The sequence below is a fragment of the Megalops cyprinoides genome, chromosome 20 (assembly GCF_013368585.1).
Source record: "Megalops cyprinoides isolate fMegCyp1 chromosome 20, fMegCyp1.pri, whole genome shotgun sequence".
NCBI lineage: Eukaryota > Metazoa > Chordata > Actinopteri > Elopiformes > Megalopidae > Megalops > Megalops cyprinoides.
In genome coordinates this window covers 1,213,347-1,231,474 of record NC_050602.1, presented here as the reverse complement: position 1 = coordinate 1,231,474, position 18,128 = coordinate 1,213,347, and the positions used below count along the sequence as shown (strand labels likewise).

Sequence of the window (18,128 nt, the reverse complement as noted above, 5' to 3'; positions counted from 1 at the left end):
CTTTGATACCATTGATCATTGTATCCTCCTTGACCGCCTCGAAAACCTGGTTGGCATAAGTGGACAGGCCCTATCTTGGTTTAGGTCTTATCTATCAGAACGATATCAGTTTGTCTCCATTAACAACGAATCCTCCGCTCGTTCCAGAGTAAAATATGGTATACCTCAAGGATCTGTGCTTGGACCTCTGCTCTTCTCATTATACATGTTGCTTCTTGGCGATATCATCTGTAAACATGACATTAACTTCCACTGTTATGCGGATGAGACTCAGTTACACATATCAGTCAAACCTGATGTTCCTCTGAATATCTCAAACATGGAGGACTGCCTAACAGATATAAAGAATTGGACGGCCCAAAATTTTCTCCTCCTTAACTCAGACAAACGGGTCATTGGTCATTGACCAAAATTCAATCAGGAGCAAATTCACTCACTTTACTCTTTCTCCACCTTTAAGTCTAGGCTCAAATCATATCTATACAGTATATCTTTTAGCTGAGGGACATGGCCTGGTGCTGGCATGGATCATAGAGTCTCTGGTGGACTAAGTGGTCATTGCTGTCATGACATGGACTCTGTGCTGTGAACTGGTGTTGACTGCCTTAGGGTCACCCTCATGACTGTGCCAGTTCCTTGCCTCCTGTCCCCTAGTTATGCTGCCATAATGTTAGACTGCTGGGGTTGCACACTGACACCTTTTTCCCTGTCCCTCCTCTCCTGCCTCTCTGCTGTACATTCATGTCATTCTTACCATCCACTAATCATTGTTCTCTATTTGTTTCCTATCCCTGCTCCAGGCTCCTGCCTGGAGCTGTAGTCCAAGCATCAGCTCCAGGCAGGATCTCCAGTCCTGCTACCTCGCTGGCCTGCCTATCAAGCCAACTGCGTGCCAAGAACCGGACATTCTCTAGGATACATTTTATAATTACTCTATTATTTACTGCCTATCAAAACTCAAATGTCTTAAAGTACATTGTACAATTTTAAGTATTCTATGTAATTCTATCTGAATCCAGAAGCAGATGGGCTCTCAGGGGGTCTCAGGCCTGGGAAAAATGTAAAGCTGCTTTGTGACAACTTGTGTTGTAAAAAGCGTTATACAAATATGTAACCGGCAGCTACCCTTTTGCCTCTCAGCCACCGTAGCTCCTTCCCTTCTTGGCCACGGCCCCCATAGTAGCACTCGGGTGGCTAACCAGTAATTAGCGAGGGTGCCTTTTTGTATACATATGGCCGCTTCGTTAGGCACGGCAGTTCGAGTCCCTTGGTTCACTGCTTTCCGGTCTGTACTGCTATCCATGCTGAAAGGTATGTGCTCACTGTTTGGTTTTCAATCACCGTTAGATCATTGCTGTGCTCACGTGTGTGTCTAAAATTGAATTGTTTGGTAACAGGTATTCGTGGGTCTACAAACGCGTCCCGCTGGCGTGTGTGTGCTCCACTGAAGGTATTCGCGTTTTATTCAATCTGTTGCACCCGGAGCTTCGTTAAAATCCATGTTACAAACAAGTGATCCTGTATTTTAAATATGCGTGTGTGTAACGGCGATGTTTTAATTTAGGTCTGTGCTGGAGACGCCGAGTAGGCACCAGTCTCGCTCGCGCTAACCGGAAGGCACGTAGAGGTAAAATTTAAAATAGAGTTGCCTCTTCCCGTGTGTAGCTCGCGGCAATCGGGGGTTACGTGTGTTGTGTACTCGGTACTGATGTGTGAATGAACGACCATGATGAATATTGTTCTTTTTTTTTTTTTTTTTTAAATCTCTTTAGGAAGATTTGCCACTGTTGCTTTGCCTCCCGTAATTTTAGTTTAGCTTTTGCCTTGCGAGGTTTTTATGTAAGTGGGCTGAGTTGGTGCGTTTTGCCACCTGTTGTGCGTGATTTTTATCGGTAGATAACTATTTTGCTCAATATTTCAATATTTTTATATTAATTTTGTATTTAGTTCTTAACCAACTGGTTGGGGCTCTAATCTTCCCCCCCCTACATAGTTATCAGGGAGTGTAGCTGCTGGTCTGAAGGGTGGGTCGCTGGACCTGGGTCCCCTCCTTCATGCACTGCATGCAATGTCATAGTGGTAAAGTGCACTTCACTATTTACTGTGGTCACTATTTGCTGTGCGTGTGTATATGTGCATGTGTGTGTTAGTAGGCACCAGGAACAAGGGCACAAGGTGTGTCGGTCTCTCCCCTTCCCAGCAAAGGTAACCTCCTCGGCGATCAGCCTACTCATCCCCTATCATTTTTCAACAGTTGTTTATCTCTGGTGGCAGCCATTACCCCTTCCTCTGGCAGCATTGCTTGCCCTTATTACATTCCCACCTGTTTTTAAGAGTTTGTAGCAATAAAGTGCAGACTTACATTTTTAACTTAATTTATTTGTTAAATAAACCTTTGTATTCAAACTGAAATACTACGTCTCTGTTGTCTCTGCTAGCTTACTTGCATATGAGAACCCTCTTGTCTCCGTACAATATCTTAGGAATATAAGTCGTAAATATTTCTTGGGGTGAAAGTCCCCAGGTGGCGTAGTCGAATACCCTAGAGCCAAGACCTTTGACAGTTAATTCCACCAGGTCACAGATAAAATTGAATTGAGTTAATCAAAGCAACCACAGGCTTCCGTCTCATATAAAACCCATAACCCCTGTCCCCAAGTCATTTTTATTTTCCTTTTCCAGTAACAGTTTACCTGTTCTTATTTCCTGTTTAATATCTCTTTGGACTTCCTATTCCTTGCCACTCTGCCACCAAAATAAAAAGTTTTTTTTTTTGTGGGTCAGGGCAGCTTGTAAAGATTTATCCCGTAAACATTTGTCCTTACCGTGACTTTAGCTGAAAACGAGCTACTTCTTTTCCTCTGCCCACAGTTTGGTGGGTTCCGTGATCACCAAAATGAATGAGAGGAAAAAAGTACATACTGTATATCCATTGAAAAATGGAAAGTTTGCATTTATTTGTGAGTCAAAGTTCTGGATGAATGTTGATTGAGTCCAGGGGTTAGTCACCCACAGCTTTGATAAAATGCATTTTCTAAGGCATTAGAACACACATTCACAGAAATGTAACAGCTGACAATGTCTGTACTCTTATCTACATCTGTGACACATTTCCCAATCAGTGCACTTGGGACATTCCTGCAGACCTTGAATGGAACTGTTCACCCTGGACCAACTTTTAAGTAGTCTGATTTATGAACTAATATTTTCTATTGCCATTAAACTAATCAATACAATGTTTCATTACCTTTCATAATGATTTTGCTGCATATTTAAATTGTTCAGACTGCAATGAATCCAATGTATTTTTAACATATATATTTAGTCATGTGTAAAAGTGTTTCCATTATTAACAGCATGATTATTTCAGAAATAGTCTGCGTGAAATGATATGGCCATTCGTATTAAATATATAAGGACTTTGGCTACATTTTAGAGACCGTTCTTACTCCTCTTATGATTACAGAGATTATGCTGGCCAGCGCACAGGAAACATCAGGATCTCAGGAAGTTTAATTAGTCTCTTCTTCACTCTCCATCCAAGGCCCTCAAATGAGCTGTCCATTAGAAAAAGGGTTTTGTACAAGTTATTTGTTTATTTAGACAGAGTTCTCTTATCTAGTGGATTTTATTTTACTCAGCATAACCTGTTGGTCATTCACTCACACTGCCCCTTGATCTGTGGTGGATCCTTTTAGCTATAGGTAAAATAACTGTAGCCTTTTTATGTTTGTAGCGGTTTTTAACAGAAACTCAGGCACCTTCAGCTTCCCTGTGTTCCCCTGCTGATGAGAGTAGAGCCCAGCCGAGTTAAGAGAAACTTTAGAATTGGTGCAGGCGAACCATTTAAAAAAAAGCACTTCTGTGGCACGAATTGGGTTCTGAAATGTAGTGGCTTATGTTCTGAACTGTGCAGGGTGTGTGTGAAAGTCATTCAAAGCCTGAGTGGATTATTATCCAAATGAAGCACCGTTTCATGGTTTGGTTCAGGCAAGTACAAAAATTCTATTTTCATATTCTATTTTCAGCTTCTACATTTTTCCATCCTCCATCATTGCTAAATGACATACTGTCATTACTGTCAAATTACTCTTTGCGCTAACGTCGACCAGTCTGATAATATTTCCTTTAGACACACACACAGAAATGACCATATCCCACAAACATATTAATTGCATATACATTACAGAAGAACATTACATAACTGATGCATGAAGCACAAATCCACTTATGTAGAAATGAACAAACAAAGGACATTCAAAACAGAGCATCCATTAAAATCATTCAACAGACAAGTATTACAGGACTGTTGAATGATTTTATTTTGGTCTTATTTGATTTGAGCCAATTAATTGTTGCCATGAACAATGCTGATAACAGCACAAAAATATTAAAAGCAGAGGTTAAAATAGCTAATAATAGTTAATAGCTGTTTTCAGTCAGTACAACAGATGTTATTGGTGACAAAAGCATAATAATGAATGCCAGACCTCCTAAAAGATATTTACAAGTCAGATGCTTGGCCACATATATAAAGTAATGATCCTGATCCTTAAAATATACAGTAATTTTTCTTATTGAATATAGTATTATAAACAATAATATTAAAATGTAAAAACAATAATATTATGAAGACTTTTTAGGTGTTGTTTGGTCCAGACATCCAGAGAGAAAAATGGTGAAATTGGCAAATATTCAGGAGAGATTTTCTTACTTTGTTGCTTTGTCCTTCTCAGTCTTTGTGATGTAAAATGCTGTCGCATAACTATCATCATGTTATTTGATCCAAAATGGCCTTTTATATTTGTTATACCAAATTGCATTTGATTGCTGATTTGTCAAAAAGGTTTTTCCACACTAGACGTACATGCTGTACCTCTCTGAACTTATTATTAGCCACAATTATTTATCAGTCAACAAAGCAGTAACAGAATAATTGCCCATAGCGGTTTCATTGTGGCTAAGTGATAATACGGCAGGGGAGAGGTACAGCTTCTGAAATGACGAAAAGGCCATGAAATGTCAATTGTAATTTCTAACTGTAATTATAATTCTAATTCATTACTTTTTGGCTGTGAGCATCCTTCAATGGGAGCTTGCAGACAGGATTTCAGCATTTTTTTTTATTAGTTTTGACTCACCACCTCTCAGAGATCCAAAAACTTTGATTTTATCTCTAGCTCACCAGTATTAAAATCTTCACACCATTTGTGGAATCGAAAACTGCAACTTCCTAGCTGCGACTGCAATCACATTGTCCACTGACGGTATCCAAGTCACTTGTAGGCACCTCATGATAGAGGATACTAAAGTGGTAAAACGAGGGTACCCTGGCAAGCCAGCCCAACCTTGGCTCATTGAGCCATGGACTCCAGGTCAAAAGAGCAAATTATTGCAAATGAATCAGCTCAGACTCAAACTCAAAGGTCTGCACTGTAGGCCAGAGTGTCCAGTCAAAACAAATTCATTTTCTGACCAACTCACTTGGGAGACCCATTAGATGATTGTTTATGCATGATTGACAAACCAGGCTAGTGCACATTATATATTTTGCATTCAGGGGTTAGCAGTACTTCTGTGCCAATGCTAATAAATGAGGCCCCTGGCAAAGGTTGTTCCCTTGTTACTTCCCTCTTTTGACAGGGGTACCCCAAGGCTCTGTTCTGGGTCTGCTTTTGATTCCCCTGCATTACCCTGTTCCCTGAGTTCTCTCATTGTTTCCCACAGGTTCTAGTAGTACAGAGTGGCTATTAAGCCCCAGTCTATTTCTGTGAAAACAACTTTACTTCAATATAAAAATGTAGTATTTGTTTCATATGTCCAAGAATGAACTGAACAAACTATTGTTGCTCATTTGTTTGTCCTCAGTAATGTTCCACATGGGCTCCTTCTGTATCAAAACATAAACATGCGAGTTACTGCACTCCCAATCAACAAGTCTGAGAAAGTTAAATCTGGTGATCCTGGAGAATTTAACCATAAGACTTTCCCTGTAGATGCAAAGTCACCACCTCAATTTACTTCTTAACACTTACATGTTAGAACTGAGGACTTTTAGACTTTTAGTAGTCCAATAAAATATGTGTGTGTGTGTGTGTATATATATATATATATATATATATATATATATTACACACACACTATATGGACAAAAGTATTCAGACACCTGACCATTACACCAACAGGGACTGTATTGACATTGTATTGCATTTTGGAGTGTTTCTGTGGGAATTTGTGCCCATTCATTCTGTAGAGCATTTATGAGGTCAGGCACTGATGTTGGACGAGAAGGCCTGGTTGGCAATCTCCGTTCCAGTTCATCCCAAAGGTGCTTGATGGGGTTGAGGTCAGGGCTCTGTGCAGGCCAGTCAAGTTCTTCCACACCGAACTCATCAAACCACGTCTTTATAGTCCTTGCTTTGTGCACTGGGGCACAGTCATGTTGGAATAGAAAAGGGCCTTCCCCAAACTGTTGCCACAAAATTGGAAGCATAGCATTGTCCAAAATGTCTTGGTATGCTGAAGCATTAAGATTGCCCTTCACTGGAGATAAGGGGCCTAGCCCAAACCCTGAAAAACAGCCCCATACCATTATGCCTCCTCCACCAAACTTCACAGTTGGCCCAATGCAGTCAGGCAGGTAACGTTCCCCCAGCATCCGCCAAACCCAGACACCACTCCATCCGACGCTTGGCATTGGACTTGGTGATGTGAGGCTTGCATGCAGCTGCTCGGCCATGGAAACCCATTCCATGAAGCTCCCGCCACACAGTTTTTGTGCTTACATTAATGCCAGTGGAAGTTCGGAACTCTTCAGCTATGGAATAGCCAGACAGAGAGCAGGGTCAAAAAGACAGGCAAACAGATCAAAAAACAGGAACTGGGTAAAGTACAAACACCAATGAACTAGCTCAGTATAGCAAGTGTAATACCTCACAAAGAAGTGCCTGAAACTGTAAATCCCCCAGTGGCGATTAGGTGAATTTGCTGCAGGTGTGGTTAAAACTCAGGTGACTCAGAGCGTGGGTGTGGCTGATAAGGGAGTTGGCTGGAGGCAGGTCTGACAGCTAAAAGGTTCTTGCAGTGTTTATGTCAGGAGGTAAACTGACAGTTGCCACCGCGTTGAGCGCTGCGATCGGGAATTAATTGGGAACCGCAGGTGCGTGTTTGAGCCTGGGTTGCTGAGTGGCTGCCGCTGCCGAACTGGTGGGGTCCGTGGCTGTTCTGGATTGGTCTTGATTAGCAGGAGTACAGGTTAAAAGCATGACAATTCAGGCAGTCGGGAGGGACGGACGGCTCGGGAAAGAAAGGCTTCGTGCCACAGGTTTTCCGGGGAAGTTTTGTTTTTGTTTAGTTCGGGTTTGTTGCGTTTGGTTATTTTCGGTTTTGATTTCGGTTATCGTTTTTGGCCGGGTTTTTCTTTTGTTTTGGGAATATTTTGGTTAAGTTTTGGTTTTCTTTTCTTTTGTGTATCAGGGAAAGATCCCGGGAGGGGATCTCTTTTAATATGTGGGAGTGAGGAGTGAGTGACGGCGGAGCGCTGCAGATCCAGACCGCTTCCAGGAGTGATGCCCAGGGCAGGCAAAGCAGCGGAAGCCGGCAGGAGAAGAGAAGCGAGGCTGGAGCGGCGGCACCCCAGGCTGGGCAGGAGGCGAATCAGGACGGTACCCCTGTGCAGTAAGGAACGTGACTGGCGGTGTTGCCATTTGTGTCTGTGCATTCCTTATTGCAGTCGGCCCAGCCTTGCAGAGCGGGTGATTCGTGCCGCTGTGTTCTTTTCCCCCAGCGCGGCCATAGCGCCTGCTCCGGAGCTGCGCAAGAAGGACGAGTGGCGAAAATCAGCGTCGAGAGGGAGCGGTCTGGACCAAGGGCATCAGCAGCACTCCGTCCCTGTTTTTTTTTGTTTTTTGTTTTTTTTAGTCCCACCCTTTGTTTTTGTTTGCGCGTGTGTGTGTTGGCGTGTGTGTGTGAGGACCCACTCCTCCCTGGAGACGAGAGAAGGGCCGCCATAGAGAAGGGGGCGGGAGGAAGGTTAGGAGGGGTGGGATCAGTGGAGTGTGAGCCATCCCTGCATGAATTGTGTTTTTTTTTTTTTTTTATCATTTACTTGTAATAAAGCTTTTGTACCTGTACTCCTGTGTCCTGGTCGTCTGTGGCGGGCAGATCTATTTGGGGAACCTGAGTTGGGTGCCGGGGGCCAACGTTGGCATTTGTGACTCTCGACCCCCTCTAAAAACACCATAAAAGTGCCCCATATGGTTTCAAAAGCAGAATATTTATTTTTTTACCACAAATGTAAGTTTTTTCAAGAGCAAGCGAGTGTGATAGCTCGTCAAGCCAACACTGAATACTTGTTTTAGTGACAAATTTCCAAAACTGAGCAATTGTATATTTGCTTGTAATATACAAAACATAATCATTATCTTTTGCAGCTATTTAGGTTACAGTCAGCATGAAAGAGTCCAAAACTACATGGTCTCAGACATGTGGGTAATTTTACACTCATGACATGACAAAGAATATTCAAAACTTCTGTTCAGAATCTTTGGATAACAGGACATTCCCAAATACAATGATAGAGTGAGCCTCTCTGAGTTCTACATTTAATACACAGATTGGGGACCGTAGCTTTAAATCTATTCAATAATGCTGGTGTGATATATGATCTCATGTGAGCTGGTTACAATCATTTGATAAAATCAGTTGGTCTGCCCACGCTCATATTGAAAACTATAAGCAATCTTTTCTATCGAGGTAAGATTGGGTGGAAGTAGAGTGTTCTGTGTCTTTCATATGAAGTTTCTAATCTGAAGATATTTAAAAAAGTGTTGGGTGGATTTAGGATTTTCAGGTTTTCAACTTAATTTTTCAAAAGACATGAGTGCACATTGTCATGTAGGTCTGCAATTTTACAAATTCTTTTCTTTATTAAATTTTAAAATCCATGTCTTTTGTGCCAGGTATAAAGCTACAGTTACCCCAAATAGGTGAGAATTGGGACAAGCAAGGATTTTCGTCTAGATGTTTCTGTACTTCATGCCAGATTCTTAATGTATTTTTGACAAATGGATTGAATGTAGATTTTTAAAGTTCTTTAAGTTTGGTGGAGTATACATATAAATTAAGCGGTAAAAGTTGTATATTGATCAATTTTTACCCATGGTATTGAGGGCTCTTCTGAAAACCTAAAGAAGGCTGCTGAGAGTTGAGTGGCCCAGTAATACCACTGCAGGTTTGGGAGTCTTAACCCCCCTCTTTCATAGGGTAGATACAGCAGGGATAAGCAAAGCCTAGAACTCCTTCTATTCCAAATAAAATTACAAAACAGCTGTTTCATCTTTGTAAAGAAATGTACAGGAGGTCCAAGTGGTATGGATTGAAAGAGATAGAGGAACTTTGGGCGTGCTTTCATTTTAAGTATATTGATACAGCCAATCAAAGAGACTGTCAATGCTGTCCACCTATTAATGGATTCAGACACCAAAGCTATCATAGGATTGTAGTTTGCAGGGACTAGTCCCTCAATGTTCAGAGTGATTTTTATTCCAAGATATGTAAAGCTCTTTACAACATTCTTGAATGGTGTTTGTAATGGCAGAGTCACCCTTTCAGAGCTTTTGAGAAAAAGGATAGTAAATTTTGACTCATTGAGTTTGTAGCCAGAAAAAGCTCCATAACTCCATAAAGTTCTAGCAAATTTGGTATAAAATGCCTGTCTGACATAAAGAGTATGATATCATCAGCAAATAAACGAATTTTCTTTTCAAAATCATTTACCTTAATACCCATATTTTGATTATTTCTAATAGCGATGGCCAGAGGCTCTATTGCTAGTACAAAAACCAGTGGTGACAAGGGGCAACCTTGCCGTGTGCCCCTGGCAAGACTGAAAGGCTTGGATACAATAATATTCATCATTACTGAAACTGCTGGGTTGTTATATAGTATTTTAATCCAATTATAGAAATAGCTTCCGAATCCAAAGTGGGAAAGCACATGCAGAAGATATCAATGTTCCATCCTATCGAAGGCCTTCTCAGCATCCAGTGATAATATTGCTGTGTCTGTTATCTCATTATTTGCATATATAATATTTAACACTTTTCTTATGTTATGGAAAGCCTGAAGTCCCCTGATAAAGCCATTCTGGTCAGGCATAGAAAGTGAGGGCAGATATTTCTCAAGTCTTTGTGCAAAGACCTTTGCTGTGATTTTGGCATCAATGAGATTGGACAAAAGGATTCACACTTTGTGGGTGATTTTTCAGGTTTTAATATCAATGTTATAAGGGCGTTTCGCAGTTTGGGTGGAAGTTGGCCTGTATCAATACACTCTTCAAACATATGTAATGATTAAATGTCTATGGGTAGACCATCTGGGTCATCTTTCTCACCTTTCATATTGACAATGGCATCAGACAGTTCTGAAATTTGGATTGGGGAATCAAGATCAGTTTTGGCTTCTTTTCCTAGAGAAGGAATCTCTAGGTGGTCTAGAAAATAATGAAGACTTTCAGTAGCTGTTGGGCAATCTGATACGTATAGCTGAGAAAAATACTTCAGACAAGTTATTGATTTCCTGTGGATTTGTTATTTTGTCTCCATTTTCAATTTCAATTGGTTTCAATTTCATTGATTGATCTTTCATTTTGATCTTTCTCTTTGTTTGCCTTAGTCTCATTATCCCAGCAAGAGCTTTATCAGCTTTATCACTCATGATATTTTGCTCTAAACATGGCTAGTTTCTGTTTCGTCTCCCTTGTATTGTGTACATAAATTTCCCTTTCAAGTCCCCTTATACCTCCTTAAAGCTCCATCATTTGCAAGCAATGTTTATTTGACCTGTTCGTGGTATAGCTCATCATTTGACCTCTAATATAAACTTAAAATGCCTCCCATCTAATTGATGCAGAAGTTTCAGATGTATTCAATTGAAAGTAGTTATCAATATGCAGGTGTAGTACATTTTTCGAGTATCTGTACTTTACTTGAGTATTAATTTTTTTTGGAAACCTTTCAAAAGCAGTTACTCCACTACATTTGAAAGACAAATATTGTACTTTTGACTCCACTACATTTTTATGAAGGTTACTCGTTACTTTGAAGCATGGCTTTGAAGTGAGCGGATGAATTTTCTTTTCTTTTCTAAAATGTAATAACCAATCACAGTCAACTGCTCCTACGCTGTCAGTCAAATTCAGAGTGCTTGCTGCATTTTTTGAACAGTTAAATTTTAACTTGGCAGTGGTAATGATGGATACAGCAGATAAAGATGATGATTCCTCACCAGAGCACCCATCGCCATAAAATTGACAGACTAAAATTCAATGTTAATTTTGTCGACAAAAAATTTGTCAAAAATATGCCCTGATTATATTATTCAATGGTGTATTCTCCCACTCAATTTTTTTTGTAGGAGAATCATTACTGGTGGGTGTTACGGCCAGACTCCTACCAAAGGTGACTACAGGCAGTCACAGGGCAGTTGGCAGGACAAATACTCCGCACATAATAATATAACACTCCCGGCTACTCACTCTTCCGAGTTTGGTCCAGCCGGGCAGAAGACGCAGTGGCGAGGGCTTCGCAGTTGAACGGGTTGAACAGTATTTATACAGATTGGAGAACAGATAGTTGGAGAGATAGCAGTGCACTGGAGTTTTAGAAAGAGTGGTTTTAGAGAGAGGGAAGAAAGTAATGTGGAGTAAAGAAAAGTATGGAGATCTGGAGATCGGTGCGCAAAAGAATGAAATAAAACGGTGGGGACCGGCCAGTCTGCAATAGACCGTCGGACCGGCTCCACCGTCCTACCCAAAACAACCAAAACAAAACTAGAAAATAAACTCGACAAAAAATGCACCACCGTCTTACGAACTTTACACAAAAAGCGGCTCTTAAACACAAAGCGAGACAACACTAAATTCGCACAATATAGTACGCTGGTACTCACTCAAATTCCGTCCGACTGTGCTTGCCGCCATAGACATTTAAATTACCCAAGGTGCACAAGTTCGTGCACCCGTGACCCTGACGTCATGTGACCCCTAAACCTTACTTCCGTGCACCCTTTTCCTGACGTCATGTGGCATACCCGTAACAGTGGGATACATCATTAATGCTAGCTAGCTGTGGAAGAAATAGCTTGATCACTGTCTAGTTGCCAAACTTTTCTAGCTGAGCTGTCCAGCTACAACGAAACATTTCGACCCTACAATGTTTAGCAAAATTCGGCAGATTTACTACTTAGCTAGCTAGCTATGCACCAAACAAATCAGACGTGCCACAGAACCACTGTGCATGTGAGCTAGCGTGCTATTTGCATCATCCGGTCATCGTTTTCAGATGGTTTATAGCCTGTTAATTTATATTACAGCTTAATTTTCTATTTACAGGTCATTAATTTCTATAATTTTTGTTTTTGTTTCTATTGGGGAAAAGTGTATTACACTACATTTCCCGTATCCCGCCATAGCTATATGTACAATCCCGGTATTTCATACAGGCAAACCATATAGGTTGACATCTACGCGTTAGTTAGCCAGTTGGGTTTTATGACTGGCTTGACATTAACACCCTAGCTATCTATGTGTATAAAAAATAAAATTAAAAAATTAAAAATATAAACGACAATGGATTCAATCGTGTTTCTATAGGCATTTATATAGACTTTGTAGCATATTCTACAAGCTTTTTATTCTACAGGCTCTACAAACAAGTCAGTGCATTCAGTAGGTTGTTTCAGAGTTATTAGGTTCTGTAAATGCATTGTGGCAACAATACAACAATGCGTTGAAATTAAAAAGAAAATGTACTTGAGTACTTGAGCATTTTTAAAAGTACTCCAGTACTTTAACTCAAGTGAAAATTTGACTTAACAACTTTCACTGGTATTGGAGTAATATTTGACCAGGAGTATCTATACTTTGACTCAAGTAAAGGAGTTGTGTACTTTGTCCACTTCTGTCAATATGTGTTCCAAAAAAACCTAGGAAGTTTGGATCATGCAGCCACTGTGGTCTCAAAAGTCATAGTATGTGCCCTTTCATAGCTGCTATAATTGAGCAGGTCATTCCAATTAGGACATGATCTGAGATGACAATGCTGTTGTATACACAATCAGTTACACTGGAGATAAGAGATCTAGGAATTAGAAAGTAGTCAATTTGAGAGTATGTCTGATGGGTAAGAGAATGGCATGAGTATTCTCTTTTTGTAGGGTTTGCAATCCTCCATATGTCACATCGGTTCAGATCTAACATAAACTGTTGAATAGTTCTCCTGCACTGAACATGAGAAGTGTCAGTACCAGAAGAGCGAGGATTCAGAGTAAGTTAAAGTTAAAAGTTAAAATCCATCAGTATGTTACCATGTATTGAAGAAAGTGTTAAAAATAAATTATTGTAGAAATTTGCATCATCATTGTTGGGACCATTTACTAGAGTTAAGTTCTGACTTAGCAAGGAACCACGGATAATAATGAATCCATCACCAGGGTCTAAAGTGGTTTTATGTATGCAAAATGGTAAAGATTTGTGTATAAGCAGTGCACCTTCCCTTGCATGTAAAGAGAAAGAGGCTGAGAGCACCTAACCAGGCCATCTCCTCCTTAAGAGTATAATCTCACAAGAGAGCAGATGAGTCTCGTCAGTAAATACCAGATTTGGCTAAAATTTAAATTGAAATTGAAAGTCTGGTCATACATACTAGTCTACTTGCTTTAATTTAACTAACTTCCTAAGACCGCTAACATTTCAAGAGATCACTTTAAATTCAGAAATCCCAGTCAGATTGTAGAGAAACGTATCTTGTCAACCTTGACGATGCAGCATGTGCCTTGCCATTTGTGTGAGTATGTACATAATAAACAAAACATTAACAAAATGCCCAACAAGTCTCTGCACTTAAGACCATTACAAAAACCCTGAACACTTTGAATAGACCTTTCACCGTCCCCCTCCCACTCAAAGTCCACGACATCGGTTAAACTGGCTGATCCTTATAGAAAGGATCAGAAAACGTGTCTGAAAGTTTAATAGGATTAAGCGACAATGAAAAAGCACCATGGGACTGTCGTCCAACAAATCTTGAAACATAAAATCACTAACACGTCAGCTGTAATACTTTAATGGTAGTTTGGTGATTAAATTTTACATGGCCTCACATACGTAATTAGGATACAAAAAAGGTAACTGTATTCCGTTACAGTTACAGAAAAAAAGACGTAATGGTAACACTTTACTTGAACTATGCGCCATAAAGCCTGCATAACAATGTCACGAACTTGTCATAACGCATGCCATCGCTTTTTGGTATAATTCAAGTTATGTGACTCACCTCTTTACATTCTCATTAAGTATTTGGGACTATTCTAGTAAAGCTATCTCCATGTGACCCATAATCACATCTTCTTTAGTGGTTCTTATACTTACATTGTGTGTGTGTGTGTGGGGGGGGGGGGGGACAAAAAGGGAAAACAGCTTTTGAAAGATAAGTATTTATTAGATAAAATGAATAAGGGACACATAAAATACTATAAATGAAAGGACTTCTGGAGTGGACAACAAAAAAGAATGCGTAGGTGTGTGTGTGTGTGGATATGTGTGAGAGTGTATGTGTGAATGTGTTTGCACATGCTGTCCCCCCATAAAAAACCAAGAATGATTTTTTGGGCGTGAGTATGTGTATGAATGCATGTGTGTGTGTATTTTGATGTGAGTGTGTGTTTGAGGTACAGTGCATGCTTGTGTATAACTGTAAACTCCACACCTTCTAAGACCATTTGAAGAGTAACTGCAACATTACAGTTTGACTTGTATTTTAACTTCCAGGAAAAATAAAAAAGAGGAAATATCCTACAAAAACATGTAATGTCTCTGAATGAGAAACAAATGAAACTCTATGTCTAATTAACACACCCAATTGGAGGCTACTAAAAACTAAAAAAAAATGTGGTGCTGCTAAATACAACTCAGCAATTTGTGCTGTTCTGGAAATGGTGTTTCGATCGATACCAGCTTTCTCAAAGGCTCTTCTCATGGAGTTTCCTTCCCTGTAGTATTTCAATGCTGCCTTGTAACGCTGAATGACAGCACTTACATGTTTCACTGCAATAAGAAAACAATCCACATCAGTCCAAATGTACAGAAAATTAGAATTTACAGAAAAACCTATCAAAGCAAAGTTTTAAAATGTCATTAACATACCAGTTAGTTCTCCATATGCCTTTGACATATTCACTGCAGCTAAAGTAGATGGTAAAATATTGAAATTTTCTGCAACTCAGTCTGCTTAATTCAAACATTATATAATAATGGAGCATGCACTAATTGTGCAACACATCTAAAACATACTAAGATTAGTGTCACACCTGCTCCCCATCAGCCAGCTCAGCCACACCCAGCTCAACCTGCTCAGTCAGACCAGCCACGCCCATTTCAGCCTGGCTCAACCACTCCCACTCAAGCACACCTGTAACCCAATCATCATCAAGCCCTGGCTATTTAAGGACTCAGTTCAGTTTGCCTCCTTGTGAGGTATTGTTCTTGTGTGACTTTACTGAGCCTGCTCTCTGTCAGTTGTTCGTACGATTCCCGTGTTTTGACCTCTTGCCTGTTCTCTGGACCTTGCTTGTGGTTTTTGGATTCTGGATTGGTGTGCTTCTGATTCCTGTTGCTGACCTGTTTTGTCCCCGACCACGTTCTTGGATTCTGTCATTAAAACCCCGTAACCGCATCTGGATCCCAGTCTGTTTCATTACAATTAGCTTAACTGTAATCATTTGTTATTTAAGTTTAAGAACTTATTAAAAAGCTTCTGAGTGGTGAGGAATGCACTGCTACTTCCTTCAGACGGGGTTCAATCTTCCTGGTTTATAGATTGGTCTTACGTATTGTTCTTAACTATTGTCAAAGAATTACAGTTCAAATAATCAGGTTCCACCCTGTCAATTCTGGGAATCAAATAGATAGCACTGAGCTTTAGTCTCATCTTACCTTTTGTGCGATTATTGGCCGTGGTCACCTTCCTTCCCTTCTTTTTCTTGGATGATTTCCTTTTTTTTTACCATCTTGTCCTCCTCAGAACTGGACTCAGATCTTGATGATGAGGATGGTGACAGAGATGTGGACATTGATTCCACTTCTGAATTTGCAGTTATTTCTGTCTCCGTCCCTGTAAATAAAGCAACTCATTCTGTATTAGAACATCCTTGTGCAGCTCTGCACTGCTCCAAAATGTTAATTAAACAATAAGGTATGAGAGGCCGTGCTATATTGTGAACACATGGCTCCAAGGCGTTGTTAAGCATGACATGCAGCATTGTGCCTGCGACCCCTCAGCCGTGACTATATTCACAATATAGCATGGCCTCCAGTGCCCTATTGCTTTTATAAAACAATTACTACACATTTAAAATATTAAGAACACAAATTTTCATAAAATTTTATGTTATGGAGCAAAGTCATTAACTGCCATCCTTCTGCTTGAATATATAGTACCTGACATTTAAACAATAATTGTATGTTGCTCTGCAACAAAAATAAGGATCAGCTGATGTTAACCGGTTAAGATGGCTACTAACTAACATATCAGCTGCTGGAGTTATAGCCAGCAAGTGAGATTGATTACTTACCTAGGGAGATTAACTATCCATTTTATAATTTGCCTTTGTGACATCTACATGGTAAACTGAGTGAGATGAGGCTCGTTGCCAGCTTTGCTAGATAATTTGATAGCTACTTGGAGGTGCCTAAAAAGGCAAACCCAGCTGCGTAGCCAGCTAATCAATTAGCTAGTAAGCAAATTTTATTTGTCAAATTGCTAACTAGAAGATTCATATTGCATATAAACATCCATTTTTTTTTGGCTTGCAAGTCCAAAAGCAGAAAAACACTGGCTAATTTAGCTGGCCTACTGTGTTGTGCATTTATAGGTAGTTAGTAAAAACATTTAAAATCCACCAAATCTGCATATAAATTAAGATGCTCTTAGGCCATACATCCACAAACTTTCACCTAGTAATCCAGAGGTAGTGAACAGTGAGTTTAGGGGCCTAAGCCACTTACCTACAATATTACACACAGACTGCCAATAAATCATTCATGCAGTCAATGAGTAACAACAATACTATTAGCAGTACTGTGGGTTCATGAGAGACTGAAATTCCACTAACTGTTCGGCAAAGAATTGCACAGAACAGAATACTGTTTCCCAAAGTAAACTGAACCTGAAGCCTACCTACAAGAAATTAAATATAATTTTTTTGTAAATTAAGAAATTACATTTAGAGATTTCCACATCCTTTACCTTCACAGGTTGTTTGAAAGTAATTATTTTTTCCCCCAGTCATACTACAAAATAATGCTAATATTATCCCAAACCATAACCCTTGCACAAAATACAAACCTTGATCTATGTCTTTTTTCCACATTCATTTTACTACATGCATACCTTGATGGCCCAAGTGCTGTTTTAAAAATTCCTTGTCCTCTTGCAAGTTCTTCATCGTAGTTTCCAGCATTAGATTCTTGTTCCTTTCAATTTCAAGCTGAGCTCGGAGTTCTTCCAGTTTCATATGTGCAGTTGGTGACAGAGTAATCTCTATTTAAGTTAAATGCATGAAAATGTACATAAATATGTGGATTTTAATTTTGTTGCAGCATTTCTCCTCTCGAGTTTCATTCATCTCTGTATGCTGAACTGCCTCTTCAACATTGACTGTCTGAAACAATGTGATACTTTATTAGCTACATGAAAAATGACAGTTTTAATATGAGAAAATGAGAATTTATGCATATGTTTCAGAAAATATACCATTATGTGATAACTTTTTCCTTGACCAATTTTATTTGGAAAAAAAAAATATTTTCCCTATTCAATGTCTGAACATAGAATATAGCTCTGTGCAGTTAATTTTGTATAGCCGTTTGTGTTCATCTTCATCAAAGTGCCATTAATTCTGAAGTCCACTGTACTGCTGGCTAGGGTTGCCAACTTCAGCAAAATGAAATACGGGACATCTAAATTCAAACGGGCCCGGGACAGGGCTCTAATGTTACAATTACGACAGTGGAGAGGAGGTCCCGCTAAAGGGTTTTTGCTGTTGGACCAATGATTGTCTAACTTCACTTT

General features: G+C 39.8%; 1 protein-coding gene and 1 long non-coding RNA gene across 2 annotated transcripts; one reads left to right on the top strand and one right to left on the bottom strand.

Moving 5' to 3' along the window:
• The first annotated feature begins 1,174 nt into the window (after positions 1-1,174).
• Positions 1,175-8,089, top strand: LOC118795317. The gene is made up of 4 exons (XR_005005810.1): positions 1,175-1,311; positions 1,398-1,450; positions 1,565-1,627; positions 7,477-8,089. It is a non-coding gene; the product is annotated as an uncharacterized LOC118795317 (long non-coding RNA).
• Positions 8,090-8,103: 14 nt separating this feature from the next.
• LOC118796024 (coiled-coil domain-containing protein 106-like) lies at positions 8,104-17,571 on the bottom strand. Its single transcript, XM_036554857.1, has 3 exons — positions 17,448-17,571; positions 14,955-15,103; positions 8,104-8,229 (listed from the first exon to the last, which is right to left on the bottom strand). Exons 1-3 carry the CDS (start codon positions 17,569-17,571, stop codon positions 8,104-8,106), a joined length of 399 nt encoding a protein of 132 aa, XP_036410750.1.
• Positions 17,572-18,128: the final 557 nt, after the last annotated feature.